The 27960-nt window shown below is 53.0% G+C and overlaps 8 protein-coding genes across 8 annotated transcripts; 6 read left to right on the top strand and 2 right to left on the bottom strand.

Annotated features, from left to right (window-relative positions):
- Positions 1 to 2019: 2019 nt before the first annotated feature.
- Positions 2020 to 2555, bottom strand: CORC01_11184 (cyclin-dependent kinase regulatory subunit; the record flags this gene model as incomplete). The annotated part of the gene is made up of 4 exons (XM_022622810.1): positions 2020 to 2050; positions 2109 to 2167; positions 2232 to 2376; positions 2452 to 2555. The coding sequence occupies 4 exons, from the start codon at positions 2553 to 2555 to the stop codon at positions 2020 to 2022; spliced, it is 339 nt and encodes a 112-aa protein (XP_022470663.1).
- Positions 2556 to 4105: 1550 nt separating this feature from the next.
- On the top strand, positions 4106 to 8025 carry CORC01_11183 (uncharacterized protein; the record flags this gene model as incomplete). The annotated part of the gene is made up of 7 exons (XM_022622809.1): positions 4106 to 4189; positions 4460 to 4551; positions 4701 to 5429; positions 5480 to 5741; positions 5792 to 6329; positions 6383 to 6768; positions 6811 to 8025. The coding sequence occupies 7 exons, from the start codon at positions 4106 to 4108 to the stop codon at positions 8023 to 8025; spliced, it is 3306 nt and encodes a 1101-aa protein (XP_022470662.1).
- A 1980-nt stretch (positions 8026 to 10005) lies between these two features.
- CORC01_11182 (homocitrate synthase) lies at positions 10006 to 11874 on the top strand (the record flags this gene model as incomplete). Its single annotated transcript, XM_022622808.1, has 7 exons — positions 10006 to 10105; positions 10171 to 10196; positions 10272 to 10344; positions 10401 to 11014; positions 11068 to 11134; positions 11189 to 11446; positions 11501 to 11874. The coding sequence occupies 7 exons, from the start codon at positions 10006 to 10008 to the stop codon at positions 11872 to 11874; spliced, it is 1512 nt and encodes a 503-aa protein (XP_022470661.1).
- Positions 11875 to 12578: 704 nt separating this feature from the next.
- On the top strand, positions 12579 to 13289 carry CORC01_11181 (uncharacterized protein; the record flags this gene model as incomplete). Its single annotated transcript, XM_022622807.1, has 1 exon — positions 12579 to 13289. One exon carries the CDS (start codon positions 12579 to 12581, stop codon positions 13287 to 13289), a length of 711 nt encoding a protein of 236 aa, XP_022470660.1.
- Positions 13290 to 13920: 631 nt separating this feature from the next.
- On the bottom strand, positions 13921 to 15192 carry CORC01_11180 (tRNAHis guanylyltransferase; the record flags this gene model as incomplete). The annotated part of the gene is made up of 7 exons (XM_022622806.1): positions 13921 to 14139; positions 14231 to 14335; positions 14392 to 14480; positions 14534 to 14706; positions 14779 to 14955; positions 15034 to 15123; positions 15179 to 15192. 7 exons carry the CDS (start codon positions 15190 to 15192, stop codon positions 13921 to 13923), a joined length of 867 nt encoding a protein of 288 aa, XP_022470659.1.
- Positions 15193 to 16017: 825 nt separating this feature from the next.
- Positions 16018 to 17509, top strand: CORC01_11179 (WD domain-containing protein; the record flags this gene model as incomplete). The annotated part of the gene is made up of 2 exons (XM_022622805.1): positions 16018 to 16394; positions 16456 to 17509. 2 exons carry the CDS (start codon positions 16018 to 16020, stop codon positions 17507 to 17509), a joined length of 1431 nt encoding a protein of 476 aa, XP_022470658.1.
- A 1055-nt stretch (positions 17510 to 18564) lies between these two features.
- CORC01_11178 (DNA-directed RNA polymerase II subunit RPB1) lies at positions 18565 to 23941 on the top strand (the record flags this gene model as incomplete). The annotated part of the gene is made up of 3 exons (XM_022622804.1): positions 18565 to 18921; positions 18985 to 23835; positions 23891 to 23941. The coding sequence occupies 3 exons, from the start codon at positions 18565 to 18567 to the stop codon at positions 23939 to 23941; spliced, it is 5259 nt and encodes a 1752-aa protein (XP_022470657.1).
- A 1874-nt stretch (positions 23942 to 25815) lies between these two features.
- On the top strand, positions 25816 to 26320 carry CORC01_11177 (uncharacterized protein; the record flags this gene model as incomplete). The annotated part of the gene is made up of 2 exons (XM_022622803.1): positions 25816 to 26082; positions 26171 to 26320. 2 exons carry the CDS (start codon positions 25816 to 25818, stop codon positions 26318 to 26320), a joined length of 417 nt encoding a protein of 138 aa, XP_022470656.1.
- Between the last annotated feature and the right edge of the window lie 1640 nt (positions 26321 to 27960).

Here is a 27960-nt window from a genome sequence, read left to right as displayed (position 1 = left end):
AGCAGCAAAGCAAGAACCGGTGTTTGCCAGTTTGTAGAATTGCTTGCCCAAATCTGACGGAGGTAATTGGTAAAGTTGACAAGTTTCCAAAGGTTCGGCTGAAACGTTGCGAGTGTCCGGGCTCCTGCAACGTAGAACCCGAGGCTTGCCTATGCTGCGGTGTGAATGCGACAGCGTTCAAGCAGGGTCAAGTAAAGTTCGGTGAGGTTTGTTTCGGAGAAACGGCCGAGGGCGTTGGAGGTTAAATGAAAGGTAAAATGGGGGCGATCCAGTTTCTTGTCTTAAGCCTTCCAATGGAGACGCAAGTGGCAGAAAGGGCGTTGTCGTGTCTACTATCAATCGTTACAAGCCGGGGCCTCGAGCCTTTCTTCTCTGTTTTTTTCTCTTTCTTTTTGCTCGATCGAGGCAACTGAAATGAAGGGAAGGTGATGTAAATAGAGCAGAGAGGGCGGAGTTGTTGCAGAGTGGGATATACCGGAAGGATGGGACTGCCGGGCCTTTTTAGACGCTTCCTGTCAAAGGAAGCTGGTAGAGTCATGCGAATCTGTCCTCAACTATATTCGAATATGGCAGGAAGGCAGACGTGGAAGCAACAATGGAACCCCAGAGCTGATTAATATGTAGTGGAGGGGGCCCCCAAGTACCTCAAGGTAATTATCGCGTTCCTTAATCTGGCGAGGATTGGCTGATCCTGAAATGCGACCACCAGACCAGCTGCTAAGGTAATATCAAAGGATCCCAGCAAACGCCTGAGTATCGCCCTCTGGCTCCCGTAAACTTCTCCCCACAGTTCTCAATGCCGGTGTGCTGTCTCACGGTGTGGCAAATGCAAAAACGAGAAAGCGAGGGTGGTGTCGAGTACCTAGCAAACCTAGGTGAAAGGTGTCCTTCTCCGGGTGGAAAATCAGCAGATGCAGGAGCCAACTGGTACCACTCTGGCGCCAAAATAGGTTATGGCCGTTCCAGCTCGTCTCTCGGATGCCGCCGCCGCCATCCAGCTCGTTCCGGCTTGGTGCATCCCGCCGACTTGCCGATTGCAGACCACGGAGCCTCTGTCATACGTCTGTCCTCCGCCCTTTCCCTGCAATTTCGCACGTGTCGACCGAGTACTTCAGATGCAAAAAAAAGACTAAATCATGTCCGTTCTTCGGACTGTTGACAAAGTGACGTTTAGCACCCCGCTACGTACAATACGAGCGACTCACCCAACCTCAAAACACTGCTCTACAGCAGTTCTGCATATTCCAGGACTCGGATTTGCTGTCTACTTGTCGTCTTAGAGTGGTGCCAACTTTTCATAATCATGCTGGGTGGCTTATTGACGCGGGCACATGCCCGTGCCTCGACATCATCATACTGTATTTCAGATTCAATTATTCAAAGCTCTCACATTGTATGCATGTCTGTGAAATTGGCATCTACAAACCCCTTGCCATTCTGGGAATCTTTGCATCTTGTAACACAGCATTAGCTTCAAGTATCTATCCCCTGGTTCCTCAGCTCTGTTCATTACTGTCGTCGGTCCAGCTATGCAGGTACTAGCCAACGGTGGCCATCTTCACAACTGACGCGCCGTCCCTTCTTTTCCAGACGTAGCATTCGCCCGTCGATGATGACCTTGGCCGCATCAATTGGCGAGGCTCAGCGGCAGCGGCAGTGTGGTATAGACCATTGCCGTGATGCTGTACAATAAACCTCAACAGACCAGACCGCTTCTCAACTTCCAAGATATGCAGCAAGCAGCCAACACCAACAGATCCCCGATGACTCAAACCACCCAAAAGAAAATGCAATAACCATAGTGGTATGCGCCGTCTTTATACCATGTGTCGTGGTCTGCAAAAGACGAGGTATCATCATCTCTCAACCTCTTCTCCTGAATTTCTAAAGAGAAATGTTCCATCATCATTGGCCGTCATTCGTGTCGTTGAGAGCATCGCCCAGGCAGCAGCCTGCTGGGCGGGGAGCGGGAATTTGCATTGCGTTTGCAGGGTAATGAGACGTTTCTCGCTATGCGGATCACTGAGGAGGCTGGTAGTTGAGCGGGCGCCTATTTTCACCAATGTGAGTAATACATCACGACAGACTCAATGGAGGGGTATACCGACTTGAAGAGTAGAATGTGCGGCTCTGGCTCGTGGACCTCGTAGTGTTCCCAACCCAAGCTCTGTGTTCTAATGTCAGTGTTCTGCTGCGCGTCGTAGAGTAGCCGCAGAGGCCGCGGGGTATACCTGAGTGATGCCGAGTGCTCGCCATTCCTCTTCCCAGAGCAGCTTCAATGTTCCGTGGGAAGAATCATGGTAATCTTTGGGGATGGCCTTGAGCATGGCTTTGGGCAGCTGCACATGGCGGTATTCGTACTCGCTATCAGAGTATCTAAAAATGGCAAACAGATTAGTTCACTGAGTGGAATGGCATTACGGGAGCGCGAGAAACAACAAGTTAACCTACCGCGCAGAGTAGTGGATAGAGTCGATGAACTCGTCCAAACGGGCCCTCTCCGAATCAGACAAAGCCCGCGGCACCTTGTTGCGGCGGCTCATGTCGATATCCATAGCGGATGCGGTTTGTCTTTCTTGTGATGGGGTGTGCGTCTGTGGGATCGAGGGTGGCGTCGATTCTCGGTATCTAACCGCGAACGCGACCGGCGGGGTGGCTCGTTTGAGAGGGACGAAGGAGCCAAGTGACGAACGAAGCTGCTGGAAACTGGCAATATACTCTGGGGCGCGAGAGAGGAGTCTGAGGGCGCGAAAGGTCCAGTTCTTCCGGCAGGTCAGGCGACCACACACACCCAGGTCGGAGGCGAAGAGACAAGGGAAGAAAAAAAGGTAAACAACGATGCAGGCGGGGTAGGCAGGAATTGGCACTGAAACAACAGTTCAGCTGCACCACTGACTCGGAGGAGGATATGGGAAGTCGCGAGGGAGCTGGATGCCAGAAATATAGTGTTCGAGGAAGACTGGCGCGCGCAACATCGAGGGGTTATTATTCAAAGAGTGGGAAAGATACGGAGCAGTAAACAAAAGTCGAATTGGATCTCACTACTTCGAACCCCAGCGCTGCCATCATCTGCTGGCCCCAAGGGTCCGCGGCGTTTTTGCCGGCAACTTCCGCCCCTGGCTCGGTCTGGCCTGGTCTGGACGGAGTATCCGTAGGTACCTACTCAGGTGCTGTAACTTAACGTGCATTACCTAAGGTAAGGCACCTAAACTACTCGGGATGCTGTGTACCTTAGTCCAGCTTCAGCTGAGTGCTGCACTGCATTTTAGAGAGGCCCCCTCCAATGACCCTCCTCATTGAGACTGAGTCCACGCCAAGGGCGGTGAAACTTTTTTGCTGCCCTTTTTTCAGTTCTCAACGGTGCCGGCCCACTCTAATACTGCCATCCACCCTAGCAGCATCGCCACCTGGCACCAGCCCGTCCGTCGAGCTTTGCTGGCAAACTGTGAGAAATATCGCCTTAAGAAAAAGGCAGCACCTATACCTGAGGCACCTTGAATTTGAAGTCGCCAGGTAGCTTGGAAGGAACCTCGTCCCTTCTGCTTCTGGATGTTCCTGCCATTCAGTCAAACTTCCGAATTTGAGTGGTCACTGGTAAGGCCAACCCAGTGCCACCGTCCCGAAAATCCTAGCGCGTCTCCTCAACCCTTCCTTCTCAATTGCGGAACAGCCCCCCCCAGCATCCCCAGGACTGAACCACCATCGCGCGACAGCTTTTCGCGCCAACAATATTCCTCCTCGATTATCAAGGCTTTTTGGGCATCTCAGATATCTCGCTGACCCCATCCTGGCTCGAGAGAAAAACTTGGGGAGAGCTGCAACACCACCGGGGACCCGCCTACCTGAGCTTTTGTCTGCGCTAGGAACCTCCGTCTGCAGCCCTGTCTGCCAACAACCTTGCCCCAAGCCTACCTTTCTTACCCGTCTCCATCTACAAACCGACGCGCTTCGGCAAACCTGTCGCACTTGCAGCATCACCACCAGCTGTTCCATTCAAAGGCTGTCGCATGCCGCCAGCCATTGCACACACAATCCAGTCAGCAGCCCTTTGTTACTTTCTGAGTAAAAAGCGCATGCGTTCGCGACCATTGTCCACTCGTTTTTGATGGATAACAAACGGAGATCGTCCGCCGTCAACGGCGCGAATGAAGCCGATGAACGCGCTGCGAAGCGCCAGAGACTAACTGAGGTGAGTGTTCATCGTCCCCCATAATCCTCCATGCACCCCTCACCCTGTCGATGGAAGCTTTTCGTGCTTGCGTCGCCCTTCACAGGGCTTCACAGTAAATTCCACCATCACCCCATTGATCCCCGAATGTGTCTCCAACTAGGCCATCGTTCGGACTGCATTTACCTCCCATCATACCCGTTTCGTCCCTTCTCCCCACTGTTCCCGACCAGATATCTACTGCTAGACGCCGGTCTTAAAGGATCAAACTGATCATTTTTCTTGTTGCAGAAATACGATCTCAGCAAGCAAGAGACGGTCGAGTCGACTACCGAACACGGCCACTTCTTCCTTGAACAGATACGCCGGACTGCAGATAAGAAGTGAGCTCTACCCATGCGTACCCTTCTCTCGACCAAGGCACAGCTAGAGTCGGTTTCCATATCGGTTCTCAGTGCCTTGGGCATCGATTGCAGAGATCTCTCATACATATCAAACGCACTCGCGTATTCTAACCATCCAATTCTCTTAGTGGTCGCAAGGTCGCGGGCTATTTTGAAAAGCTGCCCCCGAGAGAGAATAACCCCGACTATTACAAGAAGACGAGGATGCCGATTTCGCTCTCGATCATCGAAAGGAAGCTCACCAATGGCGACTTCTCCACGCTTACAGAGCTGGAAAGCTACTTCAAACGCATGGTGTCCAACGCAAAGGAATTCTACCCTCGCAACACTCAGCAGTTCGATGATGCGGAGAGAGTTCGCAAAGCTCTGAGTAATTTCATGACCAAGACCAATCCCGCGTATGCCAGAGGCGGCTATGCCGCGGTTCCAACCCCTCTACCTGCCAACCGCGTCGATGAAGCCGAGGAAGATGACGAGGAAGACGCTCCATCAAACCCTGGCCGTCGCAAGTCACAGGTTATCGCAAAGTCTACCGAGGAACAGGGTGACGCTGATGGAGACGAGGACGAGGAGGAAGAGGAAGCCGAAGCTGACGAGGATGATGAAGAGGAAGATGACGACGCAGAAGGCGAGGAGGACGATGACGAGGGAAGCCAGAACTCGAAGCCGACTATTCTCATTCGTCGCAGAGGACCCGGTAGACCGTCCAAGGGCGCGACTCCTCGTAAATCAAAGGCACGGATGGTCACGCCTAGTCGCCCTGACTACGAGTACGAAGGCGTTCCGTACAAGGGCCTCAACTTCCAGACGGCCCAAGAGAAGATCGTGGAGGAGATGATTCGCCAGAAAGAAGACGGGTAAGTGACTGTCTCTTCGTGATTATTAGTCATGCTAATGCACCTACTAGCGAGGCCGAAGCGTACTTCGAACCCTTCGTCAACCTTCCCCCGCGGGTTTTGAAAGACTACTACAGGATCGTCAAGGAGCCCATGTCGCTCCGCAAGCTCCAAAAGATCACCAAGGGTGTCAGAGGTCGCAACGAGGCCACTGGCTCTAGCGACTTGAAGAGCTGGGCGGCATTCGAAGAGACAGCTAGCTTACTCTGGAAGAACGCCTTCTTCTACAATGAAGAAGGAAGTGAGATTTACGAGCTTGCCCAGGAGCTTCAGGTATGCTCTTTGCACAGCGATAACTAGTTCGACTTTTAACATGAAGATAGGACTTCTTCGCCGATGAATTGAAACAGGCCAAGGCAGCTGTGCCAGAGCCTTCGCAGCCCAAGATCAAGCTCAAGGTCCAGCAGCCTGCTATCGAGCAGCCAACGGCGTCTAAGAAGATCACCATCCATGTTGGAGGCAAGAGTGAGTCCGCGGACTCGCCCGCGCCCGCAATTTCTCAATCAGCGGGAGTCCTCATCAATGATCAAGCGCCGCTTGCCAACGGCACCGCTCGCCAGGTTGGACTGCCAGCCGTTTCAGCTGCGATGGACAGACTCCGCAGCACGTCGGCCGCGTCCCCAAGCCCGTCTGTCGCGAACAACATCAAGCGCGAGGACGCAACAAGGCCTTCTCCTGTAGTGACCCCCGGTCAACCAAGCACCCCTTCTGCTTTTCAGCCGCCTGCGTCGCAGACGACGAACCTGTCTAGCGCGACCTTCCAGCCTATTGGAGTTGTGCAGCCTCAGCCGCAGGCGAATGCTACTCCACAGCCGCCTCCGAAGCCTTTGTGGGACCAGCAGTTCCGTGCCCCTGGCAAGAGTACGTATGGCGCGAAAACATGAAAATGACGGTATCGCTAATCAAGCTTGCAGGTGTTGCAGATGCACTGATCAGCAATCTGACTGTCCAGACCCATCCGATGATTAATGCTGGAGGTCGCTTCGAGATCACTTTGCTGCCCCTCGAGAGAGAGTGCAAGCAGTCTATGACCGTCCATCTCCCTGCCGGCCAGTTGAGAATTCAAATTATTGCGACGATGCCGACGTTTCTCGAAAAGGATGAGCGTCAGTGGCGACTTTATGTGTCGGTCAACCGGCAGGTTGTACATCAGTTCCATCCCATTCAAGGACAGGTGCTTCCCGTCAACGCTAGAGTCTTTGACGTCCAGCTCCAGGCTGGAACCGTCAATGAAATCGAGGTCTCCGTCGCGGCTGCTCTGCCTAAGGGACAGAAGCTGCCAAGTGGTGCCGATTTTGAGGTGGAGACGATGACATTGCTTGCCAACGTGCCCCGGAACTAGGAGTTTTCCGATACCACTATTCAAGCTGTTCCGGCTGGCGGCCTTTTAGGCGCCAACAACATCTATGGAAACCAGGCGGGCTTTCAGGCTATCGATCAAGTCCGCTGGAGGAGCTATCAGGCCAATGATGGTATTCCCACTCCGAATCTAAGGGCCCCTCCAGTGACCCTACAAGATGTCTGGGATCAAGCCAAACTCAGAAGCGCGACAACGGTCTCTGTGGCGAACGCACTCGGATTCCGAGAGTACACTACCGACGATGGACTGGTCACCTTTTACCCGCCCATCCCGTCTTGGCCTGAAGACGACCAGATGTCGCTGCATCTACCTACACCTCAGCCGCCTGCGGCGACCACTTTGAATCATCGAGACCATGACCCCCGAGCGCCTTCGCCTCGAGTTGAATCTCGTCTATATCCCCGCCTACAGAATCTGTTATCTGAGGGTACAGATCATACACCCCTGCCCAGTGACTCAGCTCAGTACCAGTCTCCCACAGCTTTTCAGTCTATGGATCACCGTGCCAATCAGATAACTATGGGGCCACCGCCGACTAGAGACCTTCTAGCTGCAGACGCACGCTTGAGACAGCAGATTGATCAGCGACACTTCAGAGATGCGGAACAGATGGGGTTCGCACGCAACACGCACTCCCAAAACTGTCAGCAAGAGGCGAGCCATCACCAGGTTCCTCATGCAACCCAACGTGTCCTTGATTCGCAAGCTGCTAGTCGATTCTACGATCATCTGCCCCAGCGACTTGGCCTGGTCCACACCGACTTGCCGGGCGAGCAGCTGCGACAGCAACTCCAGCTTGAACAGATGGGTAAGAGATCTAACTTCCAAGACGATCAACGCAAGCAGACTCGGGAATACCTTCAGTACCGACAGTCCCCATATCCTTCGCAGCAGCGCACCGAGAGTGATGCCAGACAGGAGGACGCTATAACGTCGCTTCAGAAAGCTCAAAACGCGGCCATGGGCAACCGAATGGAAAAGGTCAAACAGGAGGTTCGGCAACTGGGAGGGTTCCAGGGCCAGCATTATATGCGAAACCTTGTGGCGTTGGTTGAAGAGGACTACAAACTGATGGGCGCCTGCGTGGAGGTGGAGATGAAGACCATTGAGCAGCGCGAGAAAGACGCTGGTCAACCCAAGCTGGTGGGACCAGCCAGGAAAGGTGACCTGGATGGTGAGTACATTTGGTCCGTTTGAGCAAGAGGCTTTATGATTTCATCTTCGTCATGCCTCAGGCGGTGACATGATCTGTAAGGATTGTCTGTGCACTCGTTGTTGGAACGGGTTTTCACTGGTTGTCACGGATTTCGCTTTCTCCGATGGACTCTTGCGGTCTTCGTGCCTCGCGTCCATCTGGGTACTCTTTCTCGGTTCTGGGCTTGGAGTGGCGTTGTACCCACAGGTTGTCACCATGAAACCTACACTATAGAATAAATACCTATCTCTAGGGAGAATGAACTTGTAAACACCGGGCTCGCCTTGATGTATGAGCTTTTCAAATGTCTCATACCCTTGAGAAGTACATAAATGAATGACAGATTTGTTCGCTGTCAAGGTAGCCTAAAGGCTTCTCACAGAATTCCTGGTTTATGCAACTCCGTCGTGATCCTTCTCCCGCAGGAATGCGATACTATCTGTCTCTGATATTATTTAGCTGGGAACCTGCGGAGACGAAATGAGAGATAGTTTGATAGGTACATACGGATACACTAAAGATACCGCAAGGAGTCATACTTGCATGACGTCGTCTGGGGATCCGTTATTGAAGTGTGGACCCAGGTGGGAAAACTGGAGCAGCGTCTACCCCAGCACCCAGCAACCGGCAGCCAGATGATGCCTACCATTGTAGGTAAGAGGATATCGGTAATGCGGACGGGGGGGCAGTCGGAGGATCCGACAAAACGAACCCAACGGTCTGGCGACGGAACTCTGTGTTGGCTGGGGTTCGACGCCCCGAGTAGGTGTATATATATATATCCACCTGGCTTGTGGCTTCGCATTATTTTTCCAGTGTCTGAGCAAGCATGACAAAAATTTCTCGCATCAGCATATTTGTCGAGATACCCGGCTAGGTTTCGAATTAAGCACGGCAATTTGCATCACTAATCCTGCCCGGGCTGGCGGCAGATGGCTTGATGTTTAATGCGTGGTAGCTGGTTGGCACAAGGCAAGCCTGGCTCAGAAGCTTCCGCTTCCGACTGCTCGTGTAGCCGCACGGCCGGGCCAACTCTGTCCAACTCTGCCAATTGATCTGCAAGGACGGACAGTTTGGTCAGGTCATGGCATCGGATGGCATCATTACAACGCTCTGCAGCGCATTTTGTCCTTCGCGTTGCTGCAGGAGGTCGGCGCTCCGCCAGGTAGCTGACCTTGCAGCTCCAGGAACCTTGTCAACGGGTAGCCCAGGCCCCTCTCGCCGCTCACAAATCAGCCAACAATGGCTGCAGAGACATCATCTCGGGGAGGAGGACGAAAGGCGGTGTCTCCCACGCAGAGCCATCATTGCTGCAGGACCATCAGCAGGTGGCAGCACTGAGGATGACACAGAAGTGGACACGGACCATGACCCGGGCAAGCTGCAGCATGTGGAATTACCGCATGAGGACTAGTGCAGGTTCCAAATGGGAGATCGATCTTCCGATAACGGGGGGCTGATTGGCCTACGCTACGTGTGGAGAGGCATCCCTCCAATGAGAGGGGTCAAATACAACCCACTTCAGGTGGCATCTAGCGGGGTACAGACGGGACAGACGTAACGATAGGCCCTTGAAAAATTGTTGATTAAGAGTCAATGGCACAGTGCTGCAGCGCGTTCGGGGATGTGCCTCAAGCGGGGCCAAAGAATGGGGAAAATTCTTTTTTTCCGCTCAATGACTGGCTGATCATGGGAGCAGCGAACGCCGTCCTCGGTCATCACTGGCCATCCCGCCCAATCCACACCTTGTTGCGTACCGCCTCGCCTTGCCCGGTCTGCTATTTTTTTTTTTTTTTTCTGAACTTTCGGTTTTTCCTTACATATATACTTTTGGCCTTCCGTCCGTCTTCCCAATCTTTTTTAAACTGTGACTCAACTTGCTCAAAATCTGTCTATAAATCCCACCACCATCTGGGGCATTGGTATACTTCCCTTCGAACAATTCAATCCATTACGCGACATACTGTGCATGAACATACAAGATGTGCCCTACTCCTGACGTCCCGGCCTCCAATGGCCACTCCAATGGCTCTAATGGCCATGCGAACGGCTCCAATGGCACAGCCAACGGCATCAAGGCTGGTATGTGTCGCAGCTTCTTGCGCAGGACGCTGCTGTCGATAGACGACTGACTCTATTTCCTTTAGACCACCCCGGCTTCACTGCGATTCCTGTAAGAGCCATCAATCGCCTCCGAAAACCGCTCCCGCGGCAACGATGACGAATTGTTCTGACCCCGACGATATAGACCAAGCAGAAGCACAGCAACCCGTACCAGCCGGTTGGCGATTTCCTCAGCAACGTTGACAGATACAAGATTAGTGTGTTATGCCAGAATGGTCTTCTTTCGGGTCACCCACTGACCTGTGACGTACAGTCGAGTCCACTCTGAGGGAGGGTGAGCAGTTCGCCAACGCCTTCTTCGACACGGAGACCAAGATCAAGATTGCCAAGGCCCTCGACGACTTTGGTGTCGACTACATTGAGCTTACTTCGCCCGCTGCCTCTGAGCAGTCACGCAAGGACTGCGAAGCAATTTGCAAGCTCGGCCTCAAGTCCAAGATCCTGACTCATGTCCGCTGCCACGTAAGAGCCCCTGCCTCGGCATGCCTCAACAAAGCAAAGACTAACATTGAACAGATGGACGACGCCCGCCTCGCTGTCGAGACCGGTGTTGACGGTGTCGATGTCGTCATTGGCACTTCTTCGTACCTCCGCGAGCACTCTCACGGCAAGGACATGACCTACATCATCAACACTGCCATTGAGGTTATCCAGTTCGTCAAGTCCAAGGGCCTCGAGATTCGCTTCTCATCTGAGGACTCTTTCCGTTCCGACCTCGTCGATCTGCTCTCCGTCTACAGCGCCGTCGACAAGGTTGGTGTTCACAGAGTCGGCATTGCCGACACCGTCGGCTGCGCCAGCCCCAGACAAGTGTACGACCTTGTCCGCACCCTGAGAGGTGTCGTCAGCTGCGATATTGAGACTCACGTAAGCCGCTTGGCTCAGGCGACAGCGCAAATTGAATGCTAATACTCGAATAGTTCCACAACGATACTGGATGCGCCATCGCTAATGCCTACTGCGCGCTCGAGGCCGGTGCTACCCACAGTGAGTCCAATGCCCGATAGCTTTGTGCTCCACCTACTGACATTTTGCTACCAGTCGACACCTCCGTCATCGGTATCGGTGAGCGCAACGGTATCACCCCCCTCGGTGGTCTGATGGCCCGCATGATCGTCGCCGCTCCCGACTACACCAAATCCAAGTACAAGCTGCACAAACTCAAGGAGCTTGAGGATCTTGTCGCCGAAGCTGTCGAGATCAACATTCCATTCAACAACTACATCACCGGTTTCTGTGCCTTCACCCACAAGGCCGGTATTCACGCCAAGGCCATTCTTAACAACCCTAGCACATATGGTATGTTGATTGGAACTGTTTCGGAACCACGGACGTGGCTAACGCATTGTGCAGAGATCATCAACCCCGCCGACTTTGGCATGAGCAGATACGTCCACTTCGCATCAAGATTGACTGGATGGAACGCCATCAAGAGCCGTGTTGAGCAGCTTGGTCTCACCATGACCGACGCCCAGGTCAAGATTGTCACTCAGAAGATCAAGGCCCTGGCAGACGTCAGGCCGATTGCCATTGACGATGCCGACTCCATCATTCGTACTTTCCACTTGAACATTACGGAGGGTGAGGAGAAGCCGCTGTTGCCCAACTTGACGGCTGAGGAGCAGGCCAAGTTCGAGAAGGCGGAGAGGGAGCTTGCTGGCGAGCCTGAGAAGCGTGCTTTGGATGATGCCGCAGCGGAACCCGCGGCCAAGAAGGTTAAGGCGTAAATTTTTTTCCGGGATGCATATGGGACACCAAAAAAGGGGGCATTTGCTTGTACAATCATAGAGGGGAGAGCTATAAAAGTGTTTAGTTCAGATACCTCAACAACGAAGAAACGTTCAAAGTCGAATGGGTACTACACCATTGGGTTGGCGACGCAGACTGAAAGCACAGTGCTTTTGCTCTGCCATTCATCTCCGGTTTTTACCGTTTTTGAGGGGAACACCAAGCTAGTTTGCTAGGATTCATCAAACCTAGGCCGTATCATGAGTCCATTGATTGGAGTGACAATTAGATACCACTTCCTAATAGCTCTACGTTTTCTGTCATCGAGGCAATAACATTGAAAATGCTCAGGCGTCGTCGCTTGGTTTGATCATTGATGTTGGTGGGGTTGGGTTGGTAGGCTAAGATAAGATAAGCACGGCAGAACAGAAAAATTCCAGTTCAGCAACCACTTTTGGACCGAGCGCCTCGTCGCGATCCTCCCTCCATCGACAACCCACCAACGAAGAAGAATCAAATGAATCTTCAGCCATGTATAAGTCTCCCATGCGCTCATGACACCCTCTAGCCGATCGGCAAATCTTATTCTGCAAATTTCCATCACCACACCGTCCCGAATTTAAGAATTACTCGAAAATTCCCATCGAAACGATTTAAAAAGAAATCACATATACACACCAAACTCACGGCCGGAAAAGAAAGAATGGACGCGCACGCCCTCCTCTCGGCGCAGGGGTGGCGCGGAAAGGGCCATTCCCTTCACGCGACGGACGACTCGATCGGCCTCGCGAAGCCGCTCCTTCTGAATCGCAAGGACAATACAAAGGGCCTGGGCACCAAGGCGCACTTCACGAGCGACACGTGGTGGATGAACGCCTTTGACGAGCAGCTTCAGGGTTTGGACACGTCCAAGAAGGGGCAGGTCACGCAGACGGTCACGCAGGGGCGGCTGAACCAAATTGAAAAGGTATCGGGGGGCAAGTGGATGCTATATGCGAGTTTTGTGAGGGGCGGGTTTTTGGAGGGGACGATACAGGAGCACGAGAGGAAAGTCAAGGAGGAAGACGAGGAGGCGAGCGGCGCTTCTACGCCTGAGAGCGAGGATACGGCGGCGGAGGGGACGAGTAATTCTGAGGGCGAAGATAAGGAGGTGAAGAGGAGAGTGGTGAAGATTAAAGAGAAGAAAGAGAGGGGCGAGACCAAAGAGGAGAGGAGGGCCCGGAGGGCTGCCAAGAAGGCGAGGAAAGCGGCGAGGGAGGCGAGGAGGTCTGACAGAGCCGTAAGGAAGGTCCTAAATCTGAAGGGCTCTTCGCCGAGGGATCGGAAGGAGTCGAAAGAGGAAAAGAGGGCGAGGAGGGAAATGAAGAAGGCCAAGAGGGAAGCGAAGAAGGCCAAGAAGGGAGTGTTCAGTTGATGTTGACTGGAGAATTCTGGACCGAAAACAAGCAACGAGTTGTACATACCCCTCTTCGCCGGGTCGAAGACAACCACCGCCGTACTACTTTGGCTAGAATGAGGGCCAGGTAGCCGACCCAAGTGAGCATCGGCTTTACGGCTTCGAGGAGAGGGCTAGGGCGGTGGGAAAGCGATTTTGTCAACAAAATTGGGTGACGTTATTTGGCGCAAGGAATATCCAGAAGCAGTGATAGGCGACAAAGGCCATGCTGTCTAGCTGGGCCGCAAAGGCGGAAAGACTCTATCGTGGCCTCTGACTGCCGCTTCACCGAGTATAATTCAATTGTTGGAACTCAATCATCGAACAGTGGTTGAGCTTTTTTGTCTTTTTAGTTAAACCTTCATCTCAAGTGCTGAATGATACACCAAACCTGTGAAATGTTGGGAGGTGTAGAGCAAGACCTCATATCTCTTTTTGGGTCCCAATGTCTCCTGCCCCGCCCCCTCTCTCGCTTCTCTATGTCTGCCCATATCTGCGGGTCAACGCCTGTCTGCGTCTCTCTGCCTCTGTTTCTCTCCCTAAGTATACCCAGGGGGTTTTGAGCGCAAACAATGGTGGACTTGAAGTTTCAAACCACGCCTGGTGGAGTTCAGGGCTCCTTGGGAGTCTTCCCTGGCTTGTTTGATAGCAGCCACGGCCTCCTATCCCAGAAGTCGTCCTTGATGATGTCAAGATGCTCGATGACGACGCGGGCCTTGCTTCGCTTCTTCTTGTCTTTGTCCGCTTGCGTCTTGCTCTGCTGCACCGGCTCCGCGAGGGCATCTGCCGCCTGCGTGGCGTTATGGGTCCCCGGTTCGACGAGCTCGTACTATGAAGAAAAGAGAGAGCGTCTTAGTAAGGCGATTTCTTCTCGCATATTCCGCCGATGAATTGGAACAAAAAATCATGGAACAACTTACGTCATGGAAGACTACACTGCCTTTCTTGTAGATCTCGGGTTCGTTGTTGTAGTTGATCTTGAATTTAGAGAAGAGGATCTCGTTCTTGTCCCCGGAGACGGTCCCCTTGGGAAAAGGTTATGTGAGTTTCATCGGAAAGCATCAAGAGAGAGGAGACTCACCGCCAAGAGCTTCTCTGCCTCTCTGTTGTCGAGGCCGCCTAATTGGATCAGAGCCCAGAATGTCGTGTTGTATAAGTTGTTGATGTGGCCTCCGAGTCTATTAGCCCCGGACAGAGCATGAACGACTCAAGAGAGCACTCACAATCGACTTGGCGCCAGCTCATGTAGTCTCTCAAGTTTGACACGGTAGGATAGCATACGGCTCTTCCATCGAAGCCCGGCAAAGGCGCGGTGAGCGGGGTATCAGGGAAATACTGCGACCACAAGTGGACGTAGTTTGCGGTGAATGTTGAAACGACTGTGCTTGAGATCTTGCTAAACAATTTTAAGCATGCACCTCGATACCGAAACAAAAGTGAGTGGTTTGGAGAGGAGCTGCCCGCTTACCTGGCCCTTCTCTCAAAGAGGGTACATGATTTGTGGAACACGAAACTGTACTCGTCGCTGACGCCGTAGGCGATGGTGATGTCTGGAAGCTCGGTGACGACGACCCTGGCGGCGGCATTCATGAGGTCGAGGGCCCTCTTGTCGTTCGGCTTTTCAAACGCATACTTTGCGCAGAGTCTGCGTGATGTAAAGAAGTATCGTCAGAGGTGAATTGGGCCAGAATATTGTTTCCTTTCTCTTCACTCCCTAACTTACTTGGTGAAACCTCGCCCATCTATGCGGACGACGATCCAGGTGTTTGGCAACAAGAAGTCGGGCTGCTCGAAGCTCTTGACGTATTCAAATCTGTCTGGAGTCAGATGAAATTCCACGGGGAGGGAAAGGGAACATGAGTTTTCACTTTGAGTTGGCCATTTTGACAAAGGGACAAAATCAACCGTCTGAGGTCTGTCGCAGCGCTGGAGACGTCCTTCAGACAACATGCAGACGGGATGGCGGGGGAGGGGTTGTTCTAACTTCTGCCGCTGCTTCAGCGGGGTCCCAATTTGAGCTGGGATGGGTGCAAGGATCAGGGATATCGGCAGAAAGCGGTTCATTCTTACTTCCCATCAGAGCTTCCAACAATTATCACCCAGGTTTTCTTATATCCCCATGAAAATCCAGCTTAAATGAATGATTTCCCTTTAAAGCTGGATCTCATTTATTTTGACCCCCGAAGCCAGTAAAGCCGGAAAAAAGCACCCTCATGAATACCTCGGATTGCGCTCGAGTAGAAGAAATAGCTCTTGCAACAGTACATCCCCTTCTGGCCCTACAACCTCAACTTCTGCCCCTCTTGATCTTGTCTACATGTCTAATTGATGGTATTTTTAACACATTGGACATTTAAAAAGGGAATCAGCCCCCGGTCATTCCCCCCTTCACCCTCCCTTTGTTAATACTCTGTCTTTGGCTCATCCGATTGCCTCTAGCACTCTGTTGCCCGAAAATGCCCTTTTGAGTTGGCGCAGACTCAGAGAGGTACCTGTGGTAAAATTGCGGGGCCTGGTCCCTAGAGCATCTCAGCCTTGCAGGCGCAAGAATAGCAGTCGCATGCGCACGGCTGCCACTCCAACAATTATTCTGCGAACCGAGCTCAGGTCAAGCTTGCAACCTGCATCATCCCAACATTCCTCAGCCCGACGCCCACAGTGTTCCCGAGATTGCCAGCTCGCGGCAGTAGCTTAGGTATCCGCGACCATGAACTTCCTTCTCAGTAACGAAGAGAACGAGGCCATCGCCGCGGTCGAGGCGATCAACGCAATCAACAATACCAACACCATTCGGTCCGGCCATTCGACATGCCTGCGCTTCAATCGATCAGGCGACCTTCTGGCCTCCGGTAGGGTGGACGGCACAGTAGTCATCTGGGATATCGAGACGATGGGTGTAGCGAGGAAGATGCGCGGCCACCACAGAAGCATCACTTCTCTAAGTTGGTCAAGGTGCGGCCGCTACCTACTGTCGGCGTGCCAAGGATGGAAAGCTGTGTTGTGGGATTTGAAAGATGGCAAACGGTATCGTGAGGTCCGTTTCCGGGCTCCGGCATACATCGCGGAGCTCAATCCCTTCAATCAGTGAGTTGGATAGCCCGTTTGTTTCCCTTGTGAAGTTGACGATTTGCGCTAACATATCAAGTCACCAGTTTGTGGCCTCGATATTCGAAGAGCAACCGATACTCGTCGATGTGTCAGACGTAACTGATATCAAATATCCTCTCAGCTCGGCACCGAAACGCCCCGACATTGACGGAGAACCTACCGAGAAACAGTTGAAAGACGACGCGAAACAGATGACCACCGTCACGATTTTTACATCTACGGGAGAGCATATACTGGCAGGAACCAACAAGGGATGGATCAATGTCATTGACGCGAAGACAAGGAAGACTATATACTCAGAAAAGCCCTGTAGCGGTGTGATCACGACATTGCGCCTGAACAACTCTGGAAGGGTCCTCCTGATCAACGCCCAAGACCGTATTGTCAGAACGTTCCATATCCCAAACCTCGCGGCTGAAGACCTCGATCTGGACACGATACATTTCACGGAGGAACACAAATTTTCAGACCAAGTCAACAGGCTGTCGTGGAACCACGTCACATTCAGTTCAGCCTCCGAGTACGTCGCGGCGTCAACATATAACAACCACGAAATATATGTCTGGGATAGGGGAATGGGTAGCACAGGCCTGATCAGAATACTAGATGGCCCCAAGGAAGAACAGGGAGTAGTCGAATGGCACCCGGATCGACCCTTCATCGCAACGTGCGGTCTTGAGACGGGAAGGATATACATTTGGTCTGTCATACCCGAGCAGAAGTGGTCCAGGCTTGCGCCCGACTTTGCCCAGGTCGAGGAGAACCAGGAATACGAGGAACTGGAGGACGAATTTGACATATACGGTCAGGAGGAGCTGCAGAAGAGGCGTTTGGACGCGGAGGACGAGGAAGTGGACGTCGTTACTTCGATCGTCGTCAACGGGCACATCAGCGACGCTGGAGCTTTCCGCATGCCGATACTCTTCGACCTCGGAGAAAGCGACAGCGAGGAAGAGTTCGTGGCGGTATCTACCGGAACCATGCGGAGAAGGAGTCCGGGTGCGGATGGCGAGATACCAGACAGCGAAGTCGTAGAAGACAAGATGACCTCTCGAAAGGGAAGGATTGGTGGAAGAGGTCGGAGAAGATGAAGATAAATAATACCCCAAGTCGTTGATGTTGATTTCTATCCGTACACAGACACAAAACGCGGACATGGCGTTGGATCGCGCCGCCATGGGACGAGCTTCGTTGGTGTGCAGATCCCTGCGCGGAGTTTAGCGCGATGGGGCTTGCAGTGATGTAAATGGGAACGATCTAGGACTCCAGACTCCAGAGCTCTTGAAGCTGCTTAATAATGACAGTACTTCCCTAGCCAACGGAGGAAATGCCAGCCAGAGGGAGAGAGTCGAGTCTCAAAGGCTTCTCAGCCATCAATGCTTGTCAACGCCGACCTTGTCTTTACCGCTGCAGAGGCTCAGCAGGAATTTTTGACTCATCGGCCTGATCCAGCCTTTTTTCCTCGCACAATACCTAGGCGACTTCCTCCGACTGGAGGTCTTCTTCTGGCCTATGAAAGTGTATCAGTACTTAAGTCCGTCGGTGATTGCACCCTGTTTCATGACTTTTGTGGATACCATCGACCTCGGGCACGCGTATCCAGCCTGAGGAAGGGAAAGGAGGGTGACTGCCAAATCCGGCTAGCGTATACTTTCCGGCTGCGCCAGCCGCCTGGAGGCAAGATTTGTTTCTGACCTCGCTCCTCGCTTTCGCCTCCACGGTCTTCACATCTACAACTCCGTCAATCCACGCATCGACAATCACCACGCGCGTCGGAAATCGCGCCCCTGGACCGCACATTCATTTCCGACACGATACACGACTCGATACGACCGCGAGATTTTTTCGATTCTTCGACGCACCAAAAGTGGCGGCGATTGGGAGGATCAGTGGAACCTTCTCCTGGGCCGCTGGCCGGGGATTGGCGTAGTCAAGAGCGCCATCGATAGACGACCTTGCCCGATTTTTTCATCTCGAAAAGCGTTTCGCGCGATACATTTCCGCTGCCCGATTTTTTTTGCGCCTTGTCTGCGACGTCTTCGGATCGCGTAACGACTATCGGCGACTCCTGCCTGCTTTCTTACACTCTATCTCGTGAATTCCCGTCGATACATTCCTTCCCAACGACATCGAAATAACTGTCAATATGGCGAACCTTTACTTCACGCACTCGAGTGCGCCGGTAAAGACGGTCGAGGAGATTCAGTTTGGCCTCATGGCTCCTGAGGAGATCAAGAATATGAGCGTCTGCCACTGTGTCTACCCTGAGACCATGGACGAGACGCGGACGAAGCCTCGCGACGGCGGTCTCAACGATCCTCTTCTCGGCTCCATCGATCGGCAGTTCAAGTGCAAGACCTGCAACCAGGCGATGGGCGAATGTCCTGGACATTTCGGCCACATCGAGCTGGCGAAGCCCGTCTACCATCCTGGCTTTATCAAGAAAGTCAAGAAGGTTTTGGAGATCGTCTGCCATAATTGCAGCAAAGTCTTGGCCGACAGAGTTAGTCTACTCTACGATGTCTGACAGCCGCCTTGACTTGATTGTGCTAACCTGGCTTCTCAGAGCGACCCTGAATTTCTCCAAGCTGTGAACACGAGAGACCCCAAGGTTCGCTTCAACCGCATCTGGAACATTTGCAAGAAGAAGACTCGTTGCGAAAACGAGGTTAAGGAGCAGAAGCCCGACGATGGAGAGTATGGCCTGAACATGAAGCAGGCCCCAGTCAACCACGGTGGCTGTGGAAACATTCAACCTAGAGTACGGCACAAGGCTCTGCAGCTTATTGCAAAGTACGAAGCTCAAGGTGAAGACGGCGTCAAGAAGAAGGAGGAGCCTCCAATCACTCCAGAGATGGCCCACAACATCTTGCGTCGCATCAGTGATGACGATCTGAGAGATATGGGCCTCAACCTTGAGTACGCTCGCCCAGAGTGGATGATCGTTACCGTTCTTCCTGTTCCGCCCCCGCCCGTGCGTCCCAGTATTTCCATGGACGGAACCGGCCAAGGACTCAGAAACGAAGATGATTTGACCTACAAGCTGGGTGATATCATTCGAGCCAATAGCAACGTCAAGCAAGCCATCCGGGAAGGCTCACCTGCACACATTGCGCAAGATTTCGAGCAGCTGTTACAGTACCATGTTGCCACATACATGGACAATGACATTGCCGGTCAACCTCGTGCTCTGCAAAAAAGCGGTCGTCCTGTCAAGGCTATTCGTGCACGTCTCAAGGGCAAGGAGGGTCGTCTTCGTGGCAATTTGATGGGAAAGCGTGTCGACTTCTCAGCGCGTACTGTCATCACTGGTGATGCCAACCTTTCTCTTGACGAGGTTGGTGTTCCTCGGAGTATCGCCAGAACTCTGACCTACCCGGAGACCGTCACTCCGTACAACATCGGCAGACTTCACGAGCTTGTCCAAAACGGACCCAACGAACATCCAGGAGCGAAGTACGTCATCCGCTCCGACGGTACGAGAATTGATCTGCGCCATCATCGCAGAGCTGGACAGATTTCTCTGGAATACGGCTGGAAGGTCGAGCGTCATTTGATTACCGGTGATTATATTATTTTCAACCGTCAACCATCTCTGCACAAGGAATCCATGATGGGCCACAGAGTACGCGTCATGCCTTACTCAACCTTCCGTCTGAACTTGTCCGTCACCTCACCCTACAACGCCGATTTCGATGGTGACGAAATGAACCTTCACGTACCCCAAAGTGAAGAGACGAGAGCCGAAGTCAAGGAGCTCTGCCTTGTCCCCATCAACATCGTTTCACCGCAAAGAAACGGTCCTCTGATGGGTATCGTGCAAGACACTCTTGCTGGTGCCTACAAGCTCTGTCGTCGTGACGTGTTCCTCACCAAGGAGCAGGTCATGAACATCATGCTGTGGGTTCCCAACTGGGATGGGAACATTCCTCAACCCGCCATCATTCGGCCTAGACCAAGATGGACTGGTAAACAGATTATGAGCATGGCAGTTCCCAACATTGTCAGCTTGCACAGCGCACCTGATTCGAAGGAGGAGAATCCACTCAAAGACGAGGGTCTCCTGATTCAGTCGGGACAGATCATGTACGGTCTGCTTTCCAAGAAAAACATCGGTGCCGCCAGTGGTGGTATCGTCCACATCGTCTATAACGAGCATGGACCTGAGGCAGCCATGAAGTTCCTGGTCGGTGTTCAGCAGACAGTTAACTACTGGCTGTTGCATAACGGCTTCAGTATCGGTATCGGTGACACCATTCCCGATAAGATCACCATCGAGAAGGTCCAGATCCACATTGATGAGCACAAGGCCGAGGTCGAGGAGTTCACAAGACAAGCTACTGCTAACGAGCTGGAGCCTCTACCTGGTATGAACATCCGTGAGACTTTCGAGAGCAAGGTTTCCAAGGCCCTCAACACCGCTCGCGACAAGGCTGGTACCACCACACAGAAGAGTTTGAAGGATTTGAACAACGCCGTTACCATGGCCTCGTCCGGTTCCAAGGGTTCATCCATCAACATTTCTCAGATGACTGCCCTGGTCGGACAGCAAATTGTCGAAGGAAAGCGCATTCCCTTCGGCTTCAAATACCGCACTCTCCCGCATTTCACAAAGGATGACTACTCACCAGAGGCTCGTGGTTTTGTCGAAAACTCGTATCTTCGTGGTCTTACGCCTAGCGAGTTCTTCTTCCACGCCATGGCTGGTAGAGAAGGTTTGATTGATACTGCTGTCAAGACTGCCGAGACCGGTTACATCCAGCGTCGTCTCGTCAAGGCGCTTGAGGACGTCAGTGCCAAGTACGACGGTACCGTCAGAAACTCTCTGGGTGATATCCTCCAGTTTCTGTACGGTGAAGACGGTCTGGACGCCATCTACATCGAGAAGCAGCGTATGGACCACCTCAACATGTCCCACAAGAAGTTCGCCGACCGCTTCCGCCTGGACGTCATGGACGAGAACAGGCCAGAAGAGCTTGAGTGGCTTGAGTATGGCAACGAAATTGCAGGTGACCCGGCGGTCCAGCAGCTTCTAGATGAAGAGTTTGATGCCTTGCTCTCTGATCGCAAGCAAGTTCGCGAGATCAACTTCAAGAGAAAGGATGATGAGACCATGCAACTACCCTTGAACCTGATTCGTCTCATGGAGACTTCCAAGAAGCTCTTTGCTGTCGAAGATTTCCAGCGAAGCGACTTGCGGCCGCAAGATGTCATCCCCGCTGTACAGGCCATGCTCAACAGAATGACCATCGTTCGCGGCAACGATGATATCTCCAAGGAGGCTGACTACAGTGCCACGATCCTTTTCAAGGCACAGATTCGCTCTCGACTCGCTTTCAAGCGTATTGCTTGCCAGCAGCGCCTGAACAAGATGGCATTTGAACACGTTTTGGGAGAGCTGGAGGCCCGCTGGGATCGAGCCTTTGTCAGTCCTGGAGAGATGGTTGGTGTCATTGCGGCCCAGTCCATCGGTGAGCCCGCCACCCAGATGACGCTGAATACCTTCCATTTCGCTGGTGTCTCTTCTAAGAACGTCACTCTCGGTGTCCCTCGTCTCAAGGAAATTCTTAACTTGGCTCAGAACATCAAGACTCCTTCGATGGTGGTGTACTTGAGTGGTGAGGACAATGCCAGTCAAGAGGCTGCCAAGGCCCTTCGAAGCACAGTTGAGCACACGACTTTGCGTTCCGTCACTGCAGTCACCGAGATTTACTACGATCCTGAGATCACCTCGACTAACATTCCCGATGATCTGGATATGGTTGAGTCTTATTACCTCATCCCCGACGAATCGCACGACAAGACGGAAGACCAATCTCGATGGCTGCTTCGTCTCACTCTGGACCGCCAGAAGCTTCTTGACAAGGAGCTGACTGTTGAAGACGTTGCTAGGCGCATCAAGGAGGAATACCCCAATGATCTTGCTGTCATTTTCAGTGACAACAACGCTGAAGAGCAAATCATCCGTATCCGTCCTATGCATGCGGGCAATGACAAGGACGAAGATGGAGAGAAGAAGATTGAGGACGATGTCATGTTGAAGAGACTTGAGACTCATTTGCTTGACACTCTCTCCCTTCGCGGTGTCAAGGGCATCGAGAGAGCCTTCTTAAACAAGGAGACTAAGCTCATCGAGACCGAAGACGGAGCCCTGCTAGCTGCCAAAGCCGACGAGCGTTGCTCAGAATGGTACTTGGATACCTCTGGAACAGCTCTGCGCCAGGTCTTGGCAGTTGATGGCGTCGATTCCAACCGCACTTACACCAACCACTTGTGGCAAGTTGTCGAAGTCTTCGGTATCGAGGGTGCCAGAGCGGCTTTGATTCGTGAGTTGACTCAGGTGCTTGCCTTCGACGGTTCCTACGTCAACCACAGACATCTTGCTCTTCTCTGTGACGTCATGACGTATAGAGGCACTATCTCCGCCGTCACTCGTCACGGCATCAACAGAGCCGACACTGGTGCTCTGATGCGTTGTTCCTTCGAAGAGACTGTGGAAATTCTTCTCGAGGCCGCAGCTGTCGGTGAGTTGGACGACTGCCGTGGAATTTCTGAGAACGTCATGCTTGGTCAGATGGCCCCCATGGGAACTGGTCACTTTGACGTTCTCCTTGACCCCAAGATGCTGGAGACCGTCATCAGCGACAACTCGCGCATGGGTCTCATGCCCGGTATGCCGGTCAAGGGCGGCGAGGCTGGCGGTGCTGCCACGCCGTACGACTCTGGATCTCCCATGGCCGATTCCGGATACATGTCTCTCAGCTCGCCCGCCGCCGGCAACTTCTCCCCAATTGTCGGTGCTGGCTCGGATTCTCCCACTGGTTTCGGCACCGAATACGGCGGTGGTGGATTTGGTAGCATTGGGTCTGTCAACCCTTACTCGAGTGCTAGCCCTGGACGACCGACAAGCCCGTTCAGCACGTCGCCCACTTCGCCATTCAGCAGTGGATATGGCGGATATTCGCCTTCGTCTCCCAACGCTGGCTACTCACCCACATCACCACTCATCGACGGTGCTGCCGGGCGTTACGGGGCTACCTCACCCCAGTTCAGCCCTTCGTCGCCATCTTTCTCGCCGACATCGCCTATGCTCCGGCCTACCAGCCCTGCAAGCCCGAACTACAGCCCGACGTCGCCAAGCTACTCACCAGCATCTCCCTCTTCGCCCAGGCACTACTCCCCGACATCGCCGGCCCAGTATGCGTCGCCCACATCACCAAGCTACTCGCCCGCCAGTCCAAATTACAGCCCTGCATCTCCCAACCTCCACGGGGCTGGTCCCACATCGCCGTCGTACTCTCCTGCGTCGCCGACGTGGTCTCCTACTTCACCGGCTCAGTACTCGCCTACGAGCCCGAGTTTCCAACAGACTCCGGGAGCACAGCAGTCTCCGACCAGCCCCAGCTATTCGCCGACTGTAAGCTACATTTCCACTAACTGATGTTTCTGAGCAACCTCTAATACATTCACAGTCACCTTCCTGGTCTCCGCGGACACCTGGACCCGGCGGTTCCGGCAACTAATAGTGCGTCGAGTCGTGATGAAGCGTCCAATCGCGTCCTCAGTTCGCCACTATCCTTCACTTTCCTAATACGCCGACTAATGATTTTACGGCTTAACTGGTTCTGGTCGATTGGAATACCGCATCTCATTACAGACGCAGGCTGTCACTGAGATTTTACCTTTTTTTTTCCTTTTCTTCTCGTGTGGAGGACAAGGAACATGCATTTATAGAAGTGCTCCCAGAGACAAGTAACATCACACAAAGCAAGATTGCTACACGCAAAGACGATAGAGGGGCCAGACTTGGGGAGAAGCAAGGACAGCAACATACCCTCATACAAAACAACATCCACAAAAAAAACCATCACTCAAGAGAAGCAAAAAAGGCTTGCGGTGAATTATGTAAAAAGCTGATTTTTGTACAATAAGGCGATCAGGGGTTGTAAGAGCAGGGGGGGGGAGTAGGATGGGAAGGCAAGGAAGGGCTTGACCTGTTGTGGCTTGATGTGTGAAGAGGGAGGGGAGGTGATGAGAGCGAAGAGGCAATGCAATACCTGGGAACCCCTTTTTTTTGAGAAGATGAAGACACACAAAAACCACAGATTGGAGTTGTCTCGCGATGAGAAGAGATGATTAGCCCGGTTCTTTTTCTATCTTACCGCAGATTGACCACCCATGAAATTGGACCAGACTGATATCGCCAAAGGATGTGCCCCTCTGGCTGGTTCGTGACTTTTTGTTGGTGCACGTCTATTGCAGTAACAAGATTATGACGTTTGGTAGGCTCAATATTTGCTTGCCATTGTGATGATGTCTTCCGCTCCCTTTCGGCGTGGTGGTGATGAAGTCCTGCAGTTAGTTGCCTGTACCCGTGTGCTTGGCTGCCTGCTGTGACCCGCTGCTGCTGCCGTCACTCCATGGCCCCTCCGCCCCCATCTCTGATGAACCCACGACCTGGAGACGCTGCGCACCATCACGTAGTAGTAATGGCTGATTAAATCAGGTGTGGACTGTGGGTTTCCGAACGGGCACGGATGGGGAAGATCAGCAACGGGGCAAGAGAGGCAGTAAAAAAGAAAGAAAAGGGTGTGATGCTAAGAGGAGCCAAGTCCGGCTGGATCTGCACCTTGTCATCATTTACTACCTAATTGTTCCCTTTGGGCCTTTGGGGAACCGGGATCGTCTTGTAGGATGTTGGTCGGTCGGCCGCCCTGTACTTTTTCCTTCTTTCTAATTTCACGCTTTCGGTATGTTTCTCGGCATGGGCAGGAAGAGCAAGATGGGGTGGAAGGGAAGAAAAAGAAAAGTTACACGTCACATAACCAGACACAGGCACCAAGACGCTATGGGAAAAGCTCGCTCGACAAGAAAACTTGTAGCCCGGCGGGCGGCGCGGGCGACAGCGGCGCCACCCGCACCCGAGGCGTTCATCCAAACATTGCTGCTCATGGTTCTAGAATTCTTGTTGTTCCTTCCCTTCGTGATGCGGGTAGGCAGGCAGGATATCCGTAAATGGACGAGGGACCCAGTATGGAGGAGGAGCAAAGATACAAAGGACGGAGACAGACTTTGCCTCGTCCTCTAGAGAACAGGGAAGGGTGGGAGATTCTCTAGGATGGATCGTGGCCCATGAGCATCATGGGTACCATGGATACGCCCGAGACGCGTCTTCTTCAAATCCTCTTCCGGACGGGGCCGCGTCCTCTTCTCCATCTCGCCTCTCGAATCCTGGTCTCGTCACATCGACGACGACTCACAGCCCACGAGTCATCACCCATACTCTGTGCGAATTCTGCAAGTCAATCCGGGGCCTTCGTATTGTGGTCCCATCAGCGGATTGCAAGAAGGCGAGCCTGGTGGGTGGATGGGGTGAAAGGAACCCGCCTAGCTGGCGATGACGGCAATGCTGATGGCGCTTGGGTGGGTGTATAGATGTTCGCTTACAAGACCGCACCAACGAGCGGTCGACAAACGGCTTCCTGATTCGCGGGTTTGTTCATGCTCAGCGCGCGAAGACGCCAAGCCGCGTCTCTTTGGCTTGTCTGGATCCAACATGCGCACATGCATAATGTGTGGCACACCCAGTCTCCAATTCCTCGACTGTACGGATAGAGGCAAACAAAATGAAAGGAAAAGTGCCTTATGGGTCACAGGCAGCGAAGGGTGTGCCGCTAACCCCGAGGCCCGAGAAACGCCGGGGTGCAACTACCAGCCTCCAGGTAGATGGAGCGTTGGCCGCGGTTGCGAAGGGGAAAAGAAAAAGGAAAAGTCCCGCCGAAGAGGCCGCTTGGACCGGCCGGCTCAAGGTATCCAACCATGGCCGTGCCCAACGTCGACCGACGAGTACAGCCGTCTCTGCGCCTTTCTCTTCTTATCAGCCTGTATTTGATGATGGATGATTTCCCAACAGGCGCCACTGCCGAGCATCGTGTAATGCTGCATTGTGGACTCCCGAATGTCAAATAGAAAAGGGAAAAAAAAATTGGAAAAAAGGGGGAAGCGGTCCGACGGAATGCTCATCATGCTTGTTGGTCTCGGGTCGTACACGAACCCGGTCAACGGGCCAAGGGAGCCGGAGCCGGTGAACAAGGGCCCCGACGACGAGAGTCTTTAACCGGGAATGCGGAAAGGAAAGGATTGTTCCCTGTGGAAACGACAACAACAATGACTTGAAGGAAAATTTTTGATTAACAGGAAACCGAAAAATGAGACTCCCATAGGTATCCACCATAAGGCGGTTCTCGCGCGTTGTCGAACCAATATTATCCCCAGGCATTCCCTTCGTCTGCTCTTGATCAACATCCATCATCAATCAGGCAGTCGCAAGGGATGGAGCCTCGAGGCTCGAGCTGATGCAGGACACGGACACAGCGCTAAAACTTCGAACAGTGGGCCCCAAAGATCGATCATGACAGGGGGCTGCCCTGCCATTACATACCTTGATATGGAGGCATTGGGCAGAGACTTGAGGTTTTCAAATGGAGGCGAATGATTGCCGTGAGCTGGGTCGCTCTTAAGCAGCTCTCTCTATTCGCACTCAAATCATTGTTCTTCATCCTCCGACCATCTAGGCATGAGCCCATGCAGGTATAAAAGGAGAGGGAGGAGAGGATTAAGCGGCCAACCGTGCCACCCTTGCCGTTCGTTCAACCGCTAGCGGCCTGGTTGCGGACTGGATTCCGTTTCCCGTCGCTGATTGTGGCTTGGCCTGGCGAGCGAAACCAGGTGTCGTTTGCCGGCTTGATCGATTTGTGAGAAGGATGTAAAAGCGTGAAGTGATAGGGAGACGGGAGTGTGGTAGCGTCGTAGTTTGACCTACTGCACGTCGACGGCGCGGTTGGTCTTGTTTGACGAGCGGAATATGAAGTCCAAAGTGCAGCACTGCGGCACAATCAAAGAGGTTTGTGAACTTTTTGAACGTCCATGATTGGTGTTATGCAGGATTGAAGCGATGTGCATAGCCGCCGAAGACCAGAGGGGCGGGCGCGATGGGCCTGTCAGCAATGCTACTATGGTAGTTCGGCGCCCCCAAGGCGCATGGGGGATTGGGGAGGGAGGGGTGCCCCAGTGCTGGCCGATGATCCGCAACAAGCGGAAAAGTGCTGGCCAAGTGAAGATGAGCAATGCCCCCCCTGGTCACCTTGTCTGTATGTAGCCGTAGTGGTGTCACTGCTCAACCTTGACATGAGGAGATGGCAAGGGAGTCTTTGTTTGCGTTATGCTTCTTGCGCACAGTGACTTGCTTGCGGGCCGAAGACGTGGACGGCGGGCGTGGACGTCGGCAGGGCGAGATGGGAGAAGACATGGTTCGCAAACTTCTTGGCTGCTATTCTCGTGGCCGACTACCTTTCGATGTGGTTGGACAAATTGTTGTTGCTGGTTTCTTTACCGTCTGCCAAACATATCAGTTTTGATATATCAAGGATGTTTAGAAAGACGGACCGTCTGCTTCGCCTTATGCCTCGACCGCGAGCTGATCAGTGCGAAAGGGATGGGCTCCGGTCGCGTGTACTACGGCACAAGCGTGCCCCCATGGAAC

The sequence above is a fragment of the Colletotrichum orchidophilum genome, assembly GCF_001831195.1.
Source record: "Colletotrichum orchidophilum strain IMI 309357 chromosome Unknown Scaffold_118.1, whole genome shotgun sequence".
Classification (NCBI taxonomy): Eukaryota; Fungi; Ascomycota; class Sordariomycetes; order Glomerellales; family Glomerellaceae; genus Colletotrichum; species Colletotrichum orchidophilum.
Note: the sequence above shows the minus strand (reverse complement) of the source record. Positions and strands in the feature narration are given on the sequence as shown.